Raw genomic sequence first — 20385 nt, forward strand, 5'->3', positions numbered from 1 at the left:
GCATCCTTCTTTATAATTGTTTAGACACACATGTGAACTATCTAAGGAAAGGGGTATGATTTTGATAAAATCTTATCAAAGCATCTCGTATCAGATATATGAACTTTGGAAAGAAAGTCAACAAAGTATTGATTTCTAGAAGTCCAGCTGATTTCTGGGTACATGTCAAAGCTAGTGGGAGCAGAAAGTCTTATGCTGGTTAGATTTAAATTATCATGTTAGTGGGAGCATTATTATTATGTTAAGTGTTGCAAGATAGCAATGTTAATTATAGAAAACAAAAGTTTCAATTCGCTTCAGAAAGTTGTTTTGTTATAATTAAGAAAGAGGATTTTATACTTCATTCTGATTCTACAAGCTTAGATTGAGATTTTATTCAACTTTAGTCGAGGATATATATGAATGTTATGCTGGAATAGTTCAACATTAGGAAATTCTATATATGTTGCATTCTCAAATTCGATTATGATTACGGCGTCCCTCTTCATAGTTCGAATTGTGAGAACATGGCAAATAAAAAAATTAGCATGAATCGTGTCCCATATGCTTTGGGTATAGGATCAATTGCATGTGCTATAATTTTTATCCTTTCTAAATTTTCTAAAATGATTAAGCAGTTGTCGAAATTTTCGAAATTTCGAAATTTTCGAAAGGTCTAGAATTGGATATGACTAAAATGATTAAGCAGTTGTCGAGGACAATCTAAGGGTTACCAAAGATTGGTTGCTTAGGGACAGTTGGAAGTATAGTGTTAATTTTGGAAGGACCATATTGACATTTTCTAAAAGGAGGCAACTCTTGTTTAGAATTGATAGTCAAAATGAAAATATGGAAATGTCTCCATAAGTGGAAGTTATTCAATCTGTGTAAGATTAGAAAACTTAATGCAAGAAGGATGTTCAAAACAATGTACTTTGAATATGAGACTTTGTTTCCATGGAGTTGATATCCATTGGAATACTCTGTAATGATTGTTGACAAGTCTTTGTGACTTTGTGCATAATCATTACAAGAGGATCGGTGCATATAAGTTTAAAATCTAACAGATTTCGATAAATGGTAGCAATTTGGAATTCTTACATTTATGATAAGGATTTGGGATTGTGAAATGAGAATCATTGGAATTATGCTCAATCGATCTATTCTACAAAGTAAAGGTCATAGACAAACATAGTGTGCATACTTGGTGTATAGCATAACTATTGTTTAGAAAACATAGTGGACATGCGTGGAGCATGGGACGACTAGTGTTTTAATTCAAGTATAAAGTTGATAAATTTGAAACAGTATACAATGAATAATGAGTAATCAATATGGTGTTTAAATAAAAGGTGTATTATTTACTCTAAAAGTGTTGGGGCCATATAGGATTAGTATTATTCTTGTGTTTCAATTTTCATGTTTTGACTTGCCGAATAATTAATTTATTCAAACCATCCATAATCGATAATACGTTGGAAGTAGGTATTAACGCAAGACTGTCATGAAGTTGTCTTGTAGATGTCTAAGGTGTTGGATATAGCAAAAGTTTCTACAACATTCATGAGTGCTCATAAATTCTGAGTATTGGATTAAACCCACACTCATTTGAATCACTTCATGGATTTTATCACGACTGATCATGAGACGATAATATCTTATATTCTTCAAACCAAGAGATATAAGTTGTTGACTATAAGTTGGTTATACATTGATTGCACGAAAACGCATTGATCACTTGATGTTATAAAACGTGTCTTTGTATATGATTCAACAAGTAGTTAGTACAAGTATATGAGTCAAAGTTTATCCATTCCTTTTACCCTTATAGGTATAAACGCAATATCTGTGGGCCCCTCAATGATTAATTGATGACACCCTAAGTGCTTGGCTAAGCCTGGACTGATTTGATTTGTTCAATTAGTCAGTCGTCCTAAATTGAAAATCGGGAAACAACAAATGGACAAAGAGAATGATTATAATCCATGTCTCAGTCCATATGATATCTAGAATGGAGGAATATATGATCACTTATCTAATGGATGCGTCATTGATTTGTTCATAGTTCGATAAGGACTTTTAAGAGCTACAAATGCTAGTCGGGTTATGAAGTCGTACTTGCAATAATAGTTATTAGACTTATCCAAGTGGGACACTGTTGGATTAGTGTCTAAGTCCATAACTATAATTGGTATATACTTGACCCGACCTGGCATGGTCCATTCACTACTAGAAAACAGCCCTTTAATGACGCCCAAACAATGACACTCACTGATAGAGGACGTGCATTGGTGTGTGCCCTAAAAGATAATGTCAATTTTGCAAAATTTGAAGGATAGTGGACACACATTTGTACGAGCCCTAAAATTAGTGTCAGAAAAGAAAAAAATGTGGAGGGCGCCTTTCGTAAAATGTGCGTCCTCTGAATGTGTCAATTTATATTTTTTTCTTAAACACACATTTTTAAAGGGGGAACATCAAATCGTCTGAAATTCTAAAATTTTGAAGAACTCCGCTTCTACCCTCTCTACTTAGTATCTCCCTTCATTCACTCCTTCCTTCTCTCTGTAAACCCTAATCCATCACCACTTCCACCGCCATTGAACCTTAAAAACTCAATCCACACTTCACGCTTCTGTGATTCTCTCCTCTTCGGCTCTCTAATAATAGAACGCGCGTTCCATCCTAGGGGGAAAATGAAATCCCCAAAAATTAAAACTCCCGCCTTGTGCTAAAAACCCTCGTCTCCTTTACATGGTTGAAAACCCCCTTCTCATGTAATTTCCAAGCTATTTCTCCGTTTTATCTGAGATTGTTGTAAACTGCAACATTCTTAAACTAGGGGATTCAACTAAATACCATAACCCAAACCTATTCTAGTAATTGGGAGCCAATTAGGGCAAAATGCAACCCTCATACCACATTTGCTCTCAAGAAACCTCAGGTACGTACGCTTTTTCTCCCATCTCTCGATCTCTCCGATCTTCTCTTTGTTTATGATCCTACCTACCTTGCATGGCCAGAGCATCCACGACTACTGCAAGACCTAAAAGATCTTAATCACCGCCGCTCATGTTACCTTCTACAAATTCAACGTTGACCCCAATCAATAGGTTAGGATTTCTTTTTCTGTTTTCATTTTGATTCATTTAGCTTTTTTGAAATGATTCGTACGTGAAACTGCACTAGAACGATGATAACGGTAGCTATGAACATTAGTCAAAATTGAGTTTGACTTTAAGAACGATTCGATCCCGATTCTGTTTCCAGTACTCGAACACATCAATTAAAATAAGATTCGACTCCACAAGTATTTAAGTCCAAACCGCTCCATCGAAATCGGTTTTGACTCCATGAATCCATCAAAGTCGATATCGTATTTTGATATCGCATTTTCCGAAATCGATACATCAACACTCGATTCTAAATCAAAGCTTTTATGTTCGACCCCAACTTCAAAATACTATCTATACTGTAAAGCTTTATCTATCGAAAATGAATCTTAATCGTCGAAAATCATTACTTGACCACAACTTTCAATCCTGAAATACACATTCAACTGGCGACTTCATAATCAAATTGAAACCCCAAACTTACAATTTTGCCTTTGACCCAATCGATACAAAGTGTCTCCATTCAAACTACATCAACCGTTATCAACATGAACAAAATTTGAGTCAAAATTTACTGAATTCACAAATAAAACTTTGATTTTGACTTTTTGTTTGACTTTCAATTTCAAGTAGTCAACGTCGATTCCAACTCCTTTTTCAAGACTTTCGATTCATACACAAAAATACGATACCTAGATTTATATCGCGATATACTCCTGTGGGATCTAATGAAATTGATGGTTCGGTTGACTTTTCTCTTGTCGGATAATGATTTTACGACTTTTCCATTATTATATATTGTAAACCTCAAATCTCAATTGGAAGCCATGAAATTCTAAAAAGTTTCCTTCTTTTATGGTTGACCCAGGATTTAGGAATCAAGGGTAAGATGTTTGCTAAGAAACGATATGCAGAAAAGGCTCAAATGAAGAAGACGTTAGTATCTCTGCTCTACTTTTATCATTCATTATCATCTTATGGCATCAATTTCTTTTTATTTGTTCCTTCTAAGCTGTAAGTGTGTTAATATAATAGATTGGTCATGCATGAAGATTCATCAAGTAGACGCAAGGTGGATGATGATGTTCAGGAAGGTGTTGTTCCTGTCTATCTTCTTGATCGTGAAACCACAACACGTGCAAAGGTTTGTTTCCTTTCCTTAAATTAATAAAAAAACACTTCTTCTCTTCTCCTATATAATATAATTAACAAACATTCAGATTCTTAGCAACATAGTAAAACAAAAAAGAAAGGAGAAAGCAGGAAAGCGGGACGTTCCTTTACCCAAGGTAAGACCCGTGGCTGAAGATGAAATGTTCAAAGTGATTAGAACTGGGAAAAGAAAAAGTGAGTATTTTGACTATATTACCCTTCTTCTTCTTCTTCTTCTTCATCTATTTTGTTTGTAAGAAAATAAGTTACGTTAATGGATTGCAGCGAAACAATGGAAGAGGATGATCACAAAAGTGACATTTGTAGGACAAGGTTTCACAAGCAAACCTCCAAAACATGAGAGATTTATTCGTCCAACTGGTTTAAGGAGAAATATTTAAGGAGATAGATAAAATATTTAAAATATCACTTGTTGATGGATAAAAAAAATCCTTATATTGGCAGGTTTATGCTCTCATAAGGGAAAGAGATACCCTACGTAGAGAGCAAAATAAAAAGAGTGATGATGCTGATCTTCTCAATGAAAAGGATGAAATCATCACTCAAGTTATGGAAGAAGGTAATGACTAGCAATTTTAGTACATAATCAATATGATAAAACATTTATCCTTGTTCATTTAGGCGAAGAACTCTCAACGAAAAAGCAGCTCAAGAATCCCAAAACTGTTATTTCACAAAAGTTTCTACATATTGTTAGTACAAAAGGTTTTATTTTATTTTTATATGATCACTACTAGATCAGAGAGTTTGAAGAAGAGAAAAAGGGATTAACAAAAGGCTAATTTAATTTATTATTTAAAAAACAAACATCAATTTATTTGCTTTGCTCTTATTATCCCTGATTGAGCAACATATAAAATTTGATTCATTGTCCCTTCTTCCTTTGATCATTCTAGATTAATCTGCAAATACAGTTGGACACTAGACAGATCTTGAAACGGCTTGCAAATGAATATCTAAAACAGCTCGGAAGAATGGTGGCAAAATTATCTCATGCGAATCCAATGACTGTTCTTAGAACACTTGTGCACCAGGTACCCATTGCTTTCATAAGGTTTGCTTGTCAGGCATTAAGTATCTAAAACAACTTGGATGAATGGTGGCAAAATTAGTAACGATTCCTGGCAACTTGTGATATGTATATTAGGATGATTTCCTAGTGGATCAGTAGATTGAAGTGTGTGAATGCATTATGTATTTTTCTGAATGGTATTTAGTATCAAAATCTTCATGTTGAAGCATCATGTTCTTGTGGAGATAATTGATTAATTTTACAGTAGCATAGTACATATGATATTTGTGCATGCCACCAGATTCCATGTGGTGGTGGTGTCGCACCCCCAAACCAAGGATAGCAGAAATGTCTGGGGGTGGCGGACTTCATGTATAGTATTACAACAACGAGTATATTAGTGCTCAAAGTAATTACAACCATCATAAATATAATTGAAAAAGTTACACCAAAGTATATGTTTACATGATTCAAATCAATTACATTATGATGACAAAATGAACTGTTTGACGATTTATCGTCCCATCCTAAAAACGCTGTTGATTTCCTGTTTCACTGAATTCCTAAGAATACAAGTTGTTTGAAAAAGTGTCAACACAAAGGTTAGTGAGTTCATAAGCTTTTTAAATAAAGAGTTTGGAAACCGTTCTTTGTAATGTGTGGTGTTTTACCAAGAAAAATCCAATATTTTCCTTATAAAAGTTATGTGGTCCAAAATGTCGGGACCGAAAATGAACAAGTATTTGTCATACTTATAGATATAAAAGTGGTTTTAAATTGGCGTAAAACCCTTTCTGATTTGAGAAAAATTCCGTAATGAATGGTGTGTAGTCTTAAATACCAAGCCTGAAAGTATACAATAATATCTGTAATTACTGATATAAAAAGTGATTTTAAATCGACATAAAACCCCTTTTTGATTTATGAAAATCCCCGTAAACTTTATCTATTGTTAACTTCCTATGCGAGTCGCTATAACCATACTATGACTGAACGAACCTGCCACGACATTTCTCAGGCGTCGCGAAACTGAAATGACATTTGTCACCCGTAGACCTGCAGGTCCTACTGTAGCTAGCAGTAAGGTGTGGGGTGTCAAACCCAATATACATCTATACAAAACTATCACGTCCTCCCTACAAGATACTCTGGTAATAACTACCAGGAATTTGGATCCCGCACTCAGACGTATGGAAAGAGAATGTCTCACAATTTAAGTAACAAGTTTACGTGTGGTGTGCGTGAGTGTAAAACCTTTTTCTGGGGGAATACAACCTTCCGAAATGTGTTTGATGTGTTAATGGAAACATAAACCATACCTATTATAGTTTATCAAAACGTTTAAATGTAATAGTTATAACTTTGTTTACTATGGTTAACTACCGTATTTGTGAAGGTAAAAACCCTTTTGTTTACCAATATGTATATGTACTTTTTACTAAAATGAAGCAACATGCATTATAACAACAAATTAATTACTACATTTTTTTAGGTAAAAATCCATTTGTTTTCTGATGTATGACTATATACTAAGATAAAATGTCATCTATTTGCAAAAACATATATTCACATAAAGATATACACCTTGCTCAACATGTTACAAGGTGAAATGAAATTTTATAGCATTTTTCAGTCGTTAACATTTTCTTTGACTGTTCTTAGAAAAGTTATAGAAAAATCATCAAAGGTCCAAATCAGAATCTATAGATTCTGAGAGTTTGGAAAATGAGTCTAGTTTGTTACTAATTTTTATTACGAATTTTGATGACTTCTATCTTGTGTGAAAAAGTCCATAATCATAGACTGGTCCGGATTGATGTTTGAAATCATAGACAGTTTTGTAAAAATCACCATAAATTGTAGAAACATCGTATAGAGATGTGAAAGTACTCATTTTAAAGATAATAGCTTGAACTATTTGAACCTAATAGAGTTTTGAAAACTAAAATGTTTAAGTTGTCCAAAACAGTCCATGAATGGAGTCCAACTTTTCTGATGAAAGTTGTTAGCAAAGCTTAATTATGTTCTTGGTGTTTTAACTTGTATCACCCCCCCTTAAAACTTAAGAAAACATGAAAATACAGGGGTATGAACTCACCTTATGTGATTTCAGTAGATGGATTATGGAGAAAAGAAGTTTTCAACTCAAGAACACTTTGGGAGATTGCTTGAGGATTCGAATATCTAACACCAATAGGATGGATTTTGTGTAAGATATCTATGATTTGAGTAGAAGGAAGTGAAATAATCATATGGAGGACGTTAATACGTACCAAAAGTAGAAGAAAAGCTTGGAGTATAGCCTTGAATCTTGAATTTTAGAGAGAGAAAATGAGAGAAAATGAAGTTTGTGTCATACAATAAAGGAAAGTCAACACTCCACCTCTTGTATTTCACCCACTCTTCTTGGATAAGGTTTATCCCCAAAAATGTGGTTAATTAGTAAACACGGGGCCTTATATGTTAAAATAAAGTTTTGGGTGAAAATCCCGCGTTAAAACAATTAAAAACGGGCCTAAAACGCAAAACTAGTCGAAAACCGTGTGAAAATGAGCTTCCAGCGACACCTCTCGGTCCTGGCCGGAGGTTCGGTCCCTTCTGGTGCTGGGCCGAAAGCGAAATGAGGCGAAGAGGTAAGTGGCGAAATGGGCCAAAGGTAGTTTCAGTACCTTGTGTGAGGTTCGGTCCATCATGCGAGGTTCGGTCCATCAGGCGAGGTTTGGTCCATCAGGCAAGGTTCGGGTTCGGTCTGCTGAGCTTCAGTCCGAAGGGAGGTTCGCTTCTGACTAGTTCGCTTCTGACAAGTTCGCTTTTGTAACAGCCAGATTTTATCAGGTATCTTGTTTGTTGTATTTTGTTGTTTTGTGAAGGGGACTCGGCGAGTTGGAGCTCAGACTCGCCGAGTAGGGACGCGGATTTGGACACAGGATCGCGCCTGGACTCGACGAGTCCAGGATATGGACTCGGCGAGTCAGCGCTGTGTAATGAAACCCTAATTTCTCGGGTTTGAGACTTATTTAAAGGGCCTAATGGCCGTCATTTGTGCTCACCAGCCCCTTGAGTGAAACCCTAATCGAGTGTGAGCATTGGAGCTAAGTAGGAGGCCATTATTGACCTTAGAGGTGCCATTGTTGCAAGGAAAGGAGAAGAGCTAGCCAAGGGAAAGCAAGAAGGAGCCAATTTTGTGGGTTTGAAGTCCAGAGCATCACTTTTGTGGTAATAAATCCGAGTTACCTTCTTGTTGTTGTTGCTTATCTAGATTTAGGGTTTGTTGAACCCTTTTATGGCAAGATTTGGTGTTCTTTTGGTCCCTTATGAGGTTGGAACCATAGATCTGGACCCTTAGAGGTCCAGAGTGTCCCTTTACCCAAGCTTTTTGGGGATCAATGGAGGCTTTGGATTGGAATCCTCATGCCTTGGGTCAAAAATGCCATTATTGAGTTATAGGGTGTGTTATGAGCACCAAGATAGGAGCTTTATGTGATGAATCAGTCGAGGGAGGCCAAATCTATAGTTTTTGGAAGCAGATCTGACCTTAAAAGCGATATGGAGGGGTGCTTCTTTACTTGCTCATCCCCTTAGCATTTGAAGGTTCGGTTCGCACTGAACCAACTTCGCTTGGGAGCGAAGGACTGGTGGAAGTTTGTGACGGCGCATTTCACGCCTACTGAGCTTTCGGCAGTGACCTGGGAGAGGTTCACTACCATGTTCCGAGATGAGTACATTCCCCAGGTGGAGAGGGAGCGTCTGGCACAGGAGTTTCTGACCCGCAAGCAGGGTACTGAGTCAGTTACAACGATCACGAGGATGTTTCATGAGAGGGCGATGTTCTGCCCTAAGCACGTGTCCACTGAGCAGGCACGTATGAGCCGCTACCTGAGCATTTTGAGACGGGATATTCGGGAGTTCGCTGCGAACTCCTCGTATCGTACATTTGCTAAGCTTCAGGCAAATACCCGAAAGAGGGGGATTGAGCTTGAGACTCATGCCAGGGAGGAAGCAGAGTCTCTGGGGAGGGATCGGCGGCCGGCACAGCTTCAGCCAGCAGCCAAGCGGCCCAAGCCCGCTGATCCCAAACCCGAGAGCCAGAAGGGCCGCACTTGCGGGAAGTGCGGCAAGGGTCACGATGGAGTCTGTCGAGCAGGTTCTTGCTACAAATGTGGCAAGGAGGGGCATATGGCCAAGGACTGCCCCAAGGGGTTTGCAGTGTGTTTTCACTGCAACCAGACCGGACACCGGAAGGCGGAGTGTCCGCTGCTGCGTGGAGCGTCTCAGGGATCTGCTCCCGCCGCCATCAGAGCTACAGAGAGTCGGCCCGTGAAGGCCGAGGCACCGAGAGCTCGAGGGAGAGCCTTTCAGCTGACTGCGGAAGAGGTCCGCGCTGCACCCGACGTTGTGCCTGGTACGTTTCCTTTTATATATTTATTTTTGGTGTTGAGATATTATGCTTATATTATGCTATGCATAGGTACCTTCCTTGTGAACTCTGTGCCTGCTTTAGTGTTATTTGACTCGGGTGCGAGTCGGTCTTTTGTATCTTTGGCCTTTAGTCAGCATATCAGTGTTAGTCGTGAGGCATTGAGTCGGCCTCTGCGGGTTTCCATAGCCGCCGACAGAGTAATTTGTGCCACGGAGGTCCTCCGGGGATGTGTGTTAGAGATTTTTGGGGTTGAGTTTCCGATCGATCTGGTTCCTATTGCGATGGGTGATGTCTGTGTCATAGTGGGGATGGACTGGTTGAGTCGATTCGGCGCGGTTATCGACTGCGAGCGTCAGCTGGTGACCATACGAGATCCTAGTGGGGGAGTTCTTTCGGTATACGGCGAGGGTACACATTCTGGATCAGCCTTTTGTTCGGCCTCTAGGGCGAGGCAGTGTTTACAGCAGGGCTGTAAGGGTTTCGTGGCGTATGTGATGGATACGCGAGTGATCTCTGAGAGACCGAGTTCAGTGGATGAAGTTCTGGTGGTGCGTGAGTTTCCAGATGTTTTTCCCGAAGAGTTACCAGGTGTGCCTCTCGTGAGGCAAGTGGAGTTCGGTATCGATTTGGTTCCGGGAACCGCGCCTATCGCTAAGGTGCCTTATCGCCTTGCACCTCCAGAGATGCAAGAGTTATCCTCGCAGCTTCAGGAGCTGCTGGGGAAGGGGTTTATTCGGCCGAGTAGCTCGCCATGGGGAGCACCCATTCTGTTTGTGAAGAAGAAGGACGGCTCGCATCGAATGTGTATTGATTACCGAGAATTGAATAAGCTGACGGTCAAGAACCGTTACCCGTTGCCGAGGATCGACGATTTATTCGATCAGTTGTAGGGAGCATCTTGGTTCTCCAAGATCGATTTGAGGTCGGGCTATCATCAGGTGAGAGTGCGGGACGAGGACGTCCAGAAGATAGCATTCAGGACGCGTTATGGGCATTATGAGTTTGTGGTGATGCCTTTTGGGCTCACCAATGCCCCGGCTGTGTTCATGGACCTCATGAACAGGGTATGCAGACCGATGTTGGATCGGTCGGTGATTGTGTTTATCGATGATATTCTGGTATATTCGAGATCTAGAGAGCAACATGAGGAGCATTTGAGGGAGGTTCTTGGAGTTTTGAGATCGGAGGAACTTTATGCAAAGTTTTCCAAGTGCGATTTCTGGTTGTGGGAGGTCCAGTTTCTGGGGCACCTCGTTAATTAGAAAGGGATATTGGTCGATCCGGCCAAGGTTGACGCGGTGATGAGGTGGGAGGTGCCAAAGTCACCTTCTGAGATCAGGAGCTTCCTTGGGCTGGCAGGGTACTATCGGAGGTTTATCAAGGATTTCTCCAAGATTGGAGTGCCACTCACCAGATTGACCCGGAAGGGTGTTACATTTTTATGGGGTCCCGAGCAGCAGACCTCCTTTGAGACGCTTCGCCAAAGGTTGTGCGAAGCTCCGGTATTAGCTCTTCCGGAAGGGATGGAAGATTTTGTGGTATTCTGTGATGCATCGATTTTAGGGCTGGGAGCGATGCTGATGCAGAAGGGACATGTGATAGCATATGCATCGAGGCAGTTGAAGCCTCATGAGACGAGATATCCCACACATGATTTAGAGCTGGGGGCAGTGGTGTTCACTCTCAAGATTTGGCGGCACTACTTGTATGGGGTTCGTTGTACGATATACACGGACCATAAGAGCTTGAAGTACTTGATAGATCAGCCTAACCTAAATATGCGACAGAGGAGGTGGTTAGATGTAGTCAAGGATTATGATTGCGAGATCTTGTATCACCCGGGCAAGGCTAATGTGGTAGCCAACGCATTGAGTCGCAGGGCGGAGAGTACTCCACTGCGAAATGTATGTTTGAGATTGACCGTGATAGCTCCAATTCTGGACGCCATTCGTGGGGCACAGGCCGAGGCTGTGCATCCGGAAATGCAGAAGAGAGAACGGGTCGTTGGGTTGGTTTCTGAGTTCGTGGCGGATAGTCGAGGGCTTATGACTTTTCAGGGCCGGATTTGGGTACCGTTTGTGGGCGGTACGCGTACTACATTGATGGATGAGGCTCATAGATCGAAATTTTCGATCCATCCCGGGCCTACAAAAATGTATTTGGATTTGAGGAAAGAGTATTGGTGGCCTTGAATGAAGAGGGACGTCGCATGGTTTGTCGAGAGGTGTTTGACCTGTCGAAGGGTGAAGGCCGAGCACCAGAGACCGCATGGCAAGTTGCAGCCGTTAGAGGTTCCCGAGTGGAAGTGGGAACAGATCACTATGGATTTCATCACTAAATTGCCGAGGACTGCCAGAGGAGTCGATGCAATTTGGGTGATTGTGGATAGGTTGACGAAGAGCGCTCACTTTCTTGCCATCAGTGAGAGTTCTTCGGCGGAGAAGTTGGCGGAGATTTATGTGAGGTAAGTAGTATCTCGGCATGGGGTGCCGATCTCGATTGTTTCAGACCGTGATGTGCACTTCACTTCCCGATTCTGGAAGAAATTTCATGAGGAGTTGGGTACTAAGCTGCATTTTAGTACCGCATATCACCTCCAGACAGACGGCCAGAGTGAGCGGACGATTCAGACGCTTGAGGACATGCTTCGAGCATGTGTATTGGATTTTGGGGGTAGCTGGGATACGTATTTACCCTTGGCAGAGTTTTCCTACAATAACAGCCATCATTCGAGCATCGGTATGCCGACCTTTGAGCTGTTGTATGGTAGGAGGTGTCGGACTCCCATTTGTTGGGGAGAGGTTAGGCAGAGAGTGATGGGCAGTACAGAGATCGTGATTCAGACGACAGAGCAAATACAACAGGTCAGACAGAGGTTATTGACCGCCCAGAGCCGACAAAAGAGTTACGCGGACTGACACCGGTCCGACTTCGTTCTCCTGAAGGTTTCTCCTTGGAAAGGGGTGATCCGGTTCAGGAAGAGGGGCAAGTTGGGGCCCCGGTTTATAGGTCCATTTCGTGTGATTGCAAGGGTAGGCCGGGTAGCCTATCGGTTGGAGTTGCTAGTAGAGTTGGGACAGATTCACAATACTTTTCATGTATCGCAGTTGAGGAAGTGTATAGCCGATGAATCGGCAGTGGTTCCGTTAGAGGATATTCAGGTAGATGCAAGCCTGAATTATGCCGAGAGACCAGTGGCCATCAGGGATCGGAAGATCAAGGTTTTGAGAAACAAGGAGGTACCTCTGGTGTTGGTTCAGTGGCAACATCGGAGGGGATCAGAGATGACCTGGGAGCCAGAGCGTATGATGCAGGAGTAGCACTCGGAGCTGTTTTTAGAGCGAGACTTCGAGGGCGAAGTCTAGTCCAAGTGGGGGAGAGTTGTAACAGCCAAATTTTATCAGGTATCTTGTTTGTTGTATTTTGTTGTTTTGTGAAGGGGACTCGGCGAGTTGGAGCTCAGACTCGCCGAGTAGGGATGCGGATTTGGACACAGGATCGCGCCTGGACTCGACGAGTCCAGGATATGGACTCGGCGAGTCAACGCTGTGTAATGAAACCCTAATTTCTCGGGTTTGAGACTTATTTAAAGGGCCTAATGGCCGTCATTTGTGCTCACCAGCCCCTTGAGTGAAACCCTAATCGAGTGTGAGCATTGGAGCTAAGTAGGAGGCCATTATTGACCTTGGAGGTGCCATTGTTGCAAGGAAAGGAGAACAGCTAGCCAAGGGAAAGCAAGAAGGAGCTACTTTTGTGGGTTTGGAGTCCAGAGCATCACTTTTGTGGTAATAAATCCGAGTTACCTTCTTGTTGTTGTTGCTTATCTAGATTTAGGGTTTGTTGAACCCTTTTATGGCAAGATTTGGTGTTCTTTTGGTCCCTTATGAGGTTGGAACCATAGATCTGGACCCTTAGAGGTCCAGAGTGTCCCTTTACCCAAGATTTTTGGGGATCAATGGAGGCTTTGGATTGGAATCCTCATGCCTTGGGTCAAAAACGCCATTATTGAGTTGTGATGTGTTATGAGCACCAAGATAGGAGCTTTACGTGATGAATCAGTCGAGGGAGGCCAGATCTATAGTTTTTGGAAGCAGATCTGACCTTAAAAGCGAGTTGGAGTGGTTGCATGGCATGGACTCGCCGAGTCTGTTCATCCGACTCGGCAAGTAGCTTGAAGATTGCCTTGGGACTGCTCAGCGAGTGGTCGACTCGAGTCATGGGTAGACTCAATGAGTCAGGGTGAGTTAGAGAGGGATGACGAGTGGACTTAGTCAAACCTGGACTCACCGAGTTGTCCTTGAGACTCGGCGAGTTGAGTCGGGGTGGCCCCACGATTCATTCAGGTGAAACTCATCGAGTAAAGGGGGGATACTCGACGTGTAGTAAGAGGATTTCAGAGGGTGGTGAAAACGTCTAGACTCGCCGAGTCGCCATGGTACTCGCCGAGTCCGGTCAGAGTTGACCGTTGACGAGAGTTGACCTGTGTTGACTCCTTATAATTAGTCAACCTCAGAGATATAAAGTGTTAATTAGAAGCATATAATGTTATAGGAGGATTAGAGCTCGGAGGATCGAGCACGAGGGATTTCCAGGATTCGTGAGATACCGAGATACACGAGGTGAGTCTTCTCACTATACTATATTACCTTGAGTAGGTAACCTGAGTTATGTGATAGAGTATTGTATGCTATGCATGTTATGTGTTGTACTGCATTATTTCTATGTGATTTATGTAGTGCATGTTTATCAGAGCTAGAATCTGAGGGTTCACAGAGTTTGGGTGCATGGACCCACAGAGTTATAGCCTCGAGTGGCTAATATGTGTTATATGTGGTATTTTGGGGAACTCACTAAGCCTTGTGCTTACAATGTTTGATGTTATTGTTTCAAGTACTAGTGACGATCGCCGGAAGGCGCCGGCTTGATCCGTACACACACACACTCGGAGTTTTACATTGTGATCTTGGGATTTTGTATTGACCTATTTTGGATAATTAATATGGTTGTTTGATGAATCTTGATGGAATTATGTTTTATAAAAATTGAAAATTTTGTTTTGAAATTTACGGTGTTACAGCTTTTGACTAGTTCGCTTATGACAAGTTCGCTTCCTAAGAGGGTTCGGCTCCTTAAGAGGGGTTTCGGGTCCTTATGCCTATTTTACTCGTTTTTACCCTGTTTTAAGCCGGTTTTGACCTGGTTAAGGGTCGGGATGGCCCGAAAGACTATAAAAAGTTTAAGGAACTTTTGAGAGAGATTTGGGAGAGATTTCACATTCTTAGAGGGATTTGGGAGAGATTTCACATACTTAGAGAGATTTGGGAGAGATTTCACATTCTTGGAGAGATTTCTCATACAAAGAGAGATTTGGGAGAGATTTCACATTCTTGGAGAGATTACTCATACAAAGAGAGATTTGGGAGAGATTTCACATTCTTGGAGAGAGTTGGGAGAGATTTCACATTCTTGGAGAGATTTCTCATACAAAGAGAGATTTGGGAGAGATTTCACTTTCTTGGAGAGATTTAGGAGAGATTTCACATTCTTGGACAGATTTGGGAGAGATTTCAAAATAGAGAGAGATAGAGTGAAAACGATTTAGAGAGGTTTCGTGTGTGACAATTGTGAGTGTTCGGCTTCGCATTACAAGGTCCGTAAACCCCATTAAGCCATGTTTAAGGATATTACACACTCCCAAAGAGTATGTAACATTGTTTTATCGGTTCGGTTCGTTACTTACCACAGTTTTAGGTTAAGGAAATCTAGATGTACATACTTTTCAATTTATGACTTCTCATTAGAATAGCAAGTTGTATAGTATTTACCTAACATAAGCCCTAGTACACAAGGGTTAGTTGAGTTGACCGATTTGACTTGTTGACTTTATTTGACTTTGACTTCACCAGAAATTGACAGTTGTCACATCATCCCCCCGTTAGAGGGAATTTCGTCCCGAAATTAGCACTTTGACCGGGACTTTGAGAATTTGGAGAGATGGGGGAAACTTTTCGTAGTACAAGAAATTAGTATGGTGGGGACCAAATCCGTCTAATGTTAAATGACGGCCTTGGAATTTCTTATTGCAACTTGAGCTAAGTCGATTTAAAGGAGTTATTGTTTTGAAATGATAGTGTATTCTATGTGTGCCTTTAGGCTCTTCGCTACAAAGTGGAGACTCTTGTTCATTTCGATTTCAGCAAGTGGTAAGTAGGCATTCCCACGCTTTACCGAACTCAATCACCCAAGCTATTTACATGTCGCCTAAGGTTCGAACAACCCCTTTTGTTTTGCCCGTTTATTTGTTGTTGGTAAGCTATACTCAAGTCCAGCCTAGTTCCGTGTAAGGGTTGCCAGGGTGACGAAACGAATCTACTATCTCTTTTAGAGATCATAGATATTAATAGACCTTGTGGTCGCATAATCTTTTTAATGTACGTTCTAGTTGATTCCTCCATCCTGTCGGTTTCTTTGATTAGCAGGAAGTGTGAGGATTCGGCTAGTCTATTGACGTTTACCCAAATGGTATCGAGACCATCCATTGCCTTAGGTAGTTTGGGTATGAAGCCCATGGTTATCCGCTCCCACTCCCTTTCTGGTATCACTGGTTGTGGTAGGAGACGCGAAGGCTTCCTTTATTCTCTCTTGTCATTGGCACAAGTCAGATACTTGCCCACATGTGTAACGATGTCTGCTTTCCTATTCGCCCACTGATGGCACTTTTTGAGGTCCGAACACATCTTGTCCGAGCCAGGATGAAGGGAAGTAGTGAGTTTTCCTGTGCTTTGTTTGTGACATTATTTCTAAATCCACCAATCTCGGTGTCCAAATCCGGTTCATGGGATAACATGCCCCGCCGTACGTGCTTTCTAGGTTCTTATGATCGGTGAAGATTGTATGCTTCGTGCTGTAGGGATGGTGCCTCTAGACCTCTAAGGCGAACTCTACTACTCCCAGTTCGAGGTCATGCGTTATCTAGCCCACCTCGTACGTCTTTAGCTGTCTTAAGTCATAAGTAATAACTTCCCCTCAGAGCACTGCATAGGGCCTACTGTAGTGTTCCTCGATTGCTTAGCTCGATAGGAAGCATGTGGGTTTGGTTTACGTGACTAGACTTATTCGGATGGTAAGACGTTCACTCGTCCTTCTGGGCAACCTTGCCCCGAAGTTTATGGTAGGACTCGTACCTGAACTATCTATCATTAAATTTCGCATATAGGTCGTATGTACTTAGGGTGGGCAAGATAACTGGATGGGTGACTCTGTCCCAGGTCCACACCAAGACATGGAACAAGAAATAGGGCGGAAGTACACATCCAATGTTCATAGAATCTTAATTATACATTATCCTCGCATATATACATAGTAGTGGTAGACTAACCGTAACCGTCCCAAGCTTTTGTGCCTGAACCTTGTCTGCTGTATGCGTGACATTCCCGAAGGGTCTCCTGCAAATACACATGATAAGGTATTGGGAAGTATAACGCTCCTCTGGTGCATGTTTTGGGGTTTCACAGCAAGAGATGACCCGGAGGTCCGTGCTGGATGTGTTTATCGGAGACAAAGGTTTCGATATTCGGTGGGTTAGGTGAAGGGTCCTTTCGTAGCCGTTAAACCGGTAAGATGAGGACTATACCAATCGAAATTGAATGGTGACAATAGTATCTCTTTAGGTAAAACATGTGTTAAGTTGTATTCGTAAGAAGTGCTCCTTAGGGTGATAGAGTATCTTGTGTTTCTCCTCAGTGTGTTCCGTTTTGTTTGAGATTATGATTGTAAATGATTCATACCATAGTGTCTAGCATTAGTAGTGGGTGTGTTTCGATAACTAGTAATGATACTTGATATCATGATCCCTGACAAGTCTCCCTATGATCGAGTGGTTTATGAACGTCATATGTAATTTGATGTTGGTAAAATCGTCGAGTGGGTGGCCCCACTCGATTACTACTACTAGACATGGAATAGGAGTCAAGATGGAATTATTTGTTTCAAGACTTTATTATTTTTATTATAATTAACCCCGATGTATGTACAAAGTCATCACAGTTTACAGGTAATGATCCTAAGGTCATATATGAGTGTCTTTGGTTTGATTTGAACGAGAGAGTATTTTAAATACTTTTAGAACGACGGTGATTTTAGCAAGCATACGAATTTCATTATAAACATATGGTACTTAAACGTTTTTATCATTGGAAACATTACAAAAGTCCTAATATGGTTCCCTTGCTGCTCCTACTAGTGTGTTCATCACACTCCTCCTGCTCCTCCGTCATTCCTCTCAGTTGGACAGTCTCTTTTGAAATGCCCTGTTTCGCCACATAGGCAGCACACTGGACTTACATTGGTATTGGGGGTTGAAGTGATATGTTGAGTCGGGGTCCTACAAAAACGGATGGTATGCCCTTTCCTGTTGCAGTTCTTACAGTGTAACATCCGACAAGCTCCATTGTGATGGAAGCCACATTGGTTACATTTTGGGAGTGATCCCTTATATGGTCTGGTCGGCGTTTGGGTGGCAGACCCCAGGGCTAGTGTCGAGTCATGTGTCGTGAGTGTTGTTGTAATTGTAAGGATAGCTACGAGTTGTTGTCTTTTAGCGGATTTATGATATTGGTTGGGCTCCTTTTTGTTCCAAAACTTCCGCTTCTTGTTCGTAGGTTTGTGGTCTGAGGCATTTTCGTTGGCCGACACCCGTTGGTGTTCCTGATTGTTACAACAATCTGCATTTTCAGTACCGCTTTCGTCTCTGCTGGCGTTGTTAGCATTTAATTGCGCCATGATGGCTGTCACGGCTGTCGTGACTGCAACCTCAAAAGTAGCAGAGTCTATCTGCAGGGTTGGCGTCTTGCTAGTTAGTTGGCTGCCTCTTGGTGAAGACATAGTTCTGTTTCATGATGAAAAATGACTTCGTTAGTGGAAATAATTATCTCAAGTGCATCCTACGATTTATATTCACGCATATAAATTTTTGCACATTATTGTACTATTCCCAATGTTTATGCTAACGTTCCTGGGATGGAGTTATGGCAGTAGGTAGGAGTAGGTTTCATACGGGCATTAAGCTTTACTCATCTTAGGATCATGTTTGACCAAACACACTTAGCTAAGTAGTTTTGATGGGATCCGGTGCATTAGTGCTGGTATGATCGCACCCTAAAGGTCTAAGAAGAAGGCATCCCCTCAATCATAAGGTTTAAGGGGAGAGACGGTAACGAGTCTTTAGAATGGCTATACATCGCGAGTTTTCTAACTAAGTTTATCGATCTTAGTTCAGTTTTTAATGTATTTCAGTTGTTTTATGGTGTTCTGAAAACATTTCATAACCAGAGCCTATATATGATAAACTCATGTATTTTAGTAGTTCTGTATCCAAGTGAAACCTTGAAATTGATCCAAGCTACGCCTTTCTTACAATAATTTGATGCATGCTTAGTGGTATGATTATGACTTAATAGACCTTTGAGTCTGATGGATCTGCCGTAAACCCATTTTGTTAATATGATTCTAGAAATTTTGGTTTTAGAGAAAGTTTTGACCTACATGTAGACCTACACCAGATTATTGTAAGGAAAAGTTTTGGATAGCAACTAAACCTCTTGATTAGTATAACCGCTTAAATCATAGTGTCGTGATTTCACCTAGAATATAGTAGTACCAACGCATACTCATCAACTTAATTTTCAAGGTCTTGTGAGCGGTATGAACTTACTCACAACGATCCGTCCCTAGCGATGCCTAAGACAAAGTCGACGCAGCATGCAGCTTTGCCAATCGACGCTTGGCTACAATCATCCTCTCTTTGAGTGTCATGTGTCTACCCTGTTACTCACTTGCCCCTGTCTGAGGGGGGATAATTTCCTAAAAAGAGAGTTGGCCTCTAAAATAGTAGTCTCTTTTTGAGTCTCGAGTACGTGTGACGGTGGGGTCCGTAGTAGCGCTCAATTTTCGAACTCGGTTTGCAGTCTCCCTATGTTAATCCCCGATGTTCGCGATCCATAGGGTCTTCGTTGGGAGGGCTCTATCAGTTGGTCCTCCGTGGTTGAGTTCATAGCACCCTCGTTGTTCTCCACATGGTGGTTGCTGTCATTGTTGTCGACTTCAACCCTCGATCACGGTTGCCTAACGGGGCACAGGTTTGATGTAGTCGAAACAGTTCGTCGGAACCCTTTCTATGCATGGAGGGTTGATTACCTCCGGTTCCGCTTCTGATTCTCCTCATAACCATCCACCATTTCTCGGGTTCGGGTTGGGAAAGTAGGGGTCGTCTGGTAAGTAGGATCTTGCTATGTTGTACGTGCGAGAATACGGGTAGGAAGATAATTATTGGATGAACTATCTAGATAATTATTAGATTATCTGTATCATTTATGTCAATACTTTTGTAGTGTATACCAGTTATATGAAATCAAGGTAGGATAGTCCTTCGAATAGGTGACTCTAACTCCAAATCCACAATCCAACGAGAACAGGAAGTAAAGCAACGGTCATAGATTCTGAGTCTATAACACCTAAATTTCATATAACCTTAGTGTATCCACTTAACAACTATTGACCTACATGATAGAGACCTGTTTAGTTCTCATGTAAGCACTTATAGTAAAACAAAATACTCCCATAGTATTTTAAACTCATGTTCTGTTCTAATGTTCTCATTGTGATAGTGCTGGTAAGTTTTTAGACTTGTC

The 20385-nt window shown here is 41.4% G+C and overlaps 1 protein-coding gene across 1 annotated transcript; it reads left to right on the top strand.

Annotated features, from left to right (window-relative positions):
• The first annotated feature begins 2240 nt into the window (after positions 1-2240).
• Positions 2241-4645, top strand: LOC145046685 (uncharacterized). The gene is made up of 6 exons (XM_078994965.1): positions 2241-2270; positions 2822-2923; positions 3961-4028; positions 4128-4236; positions 4313-4439; positions 4530-4645. Exons 1-6 carry the CDS (start codon positions 2241-2243, stop codon positions 4643-4645), a joined length of 552 nt encoding a protein of 183 aa, XP_078851091.1.
• Positions 4646-20385: the final 15740 nt, after the last annotated feature.

Source organism: Lactuca saligna, chromosome 5 (genome assembly GCF_052625555.1).
Source record: "Lactuca saligna cultivar CGN05327 chromosome 5, ASM5262555v1, whole genome shotgun sequence".
Taxonomy (NCBI): domain Eukaryota; kingdom Viridiplantae; phylum Streptophyta; class Magnoliopsida; order Asterales; family Asteraceae; genus Lactuca; species Lactuca saligna.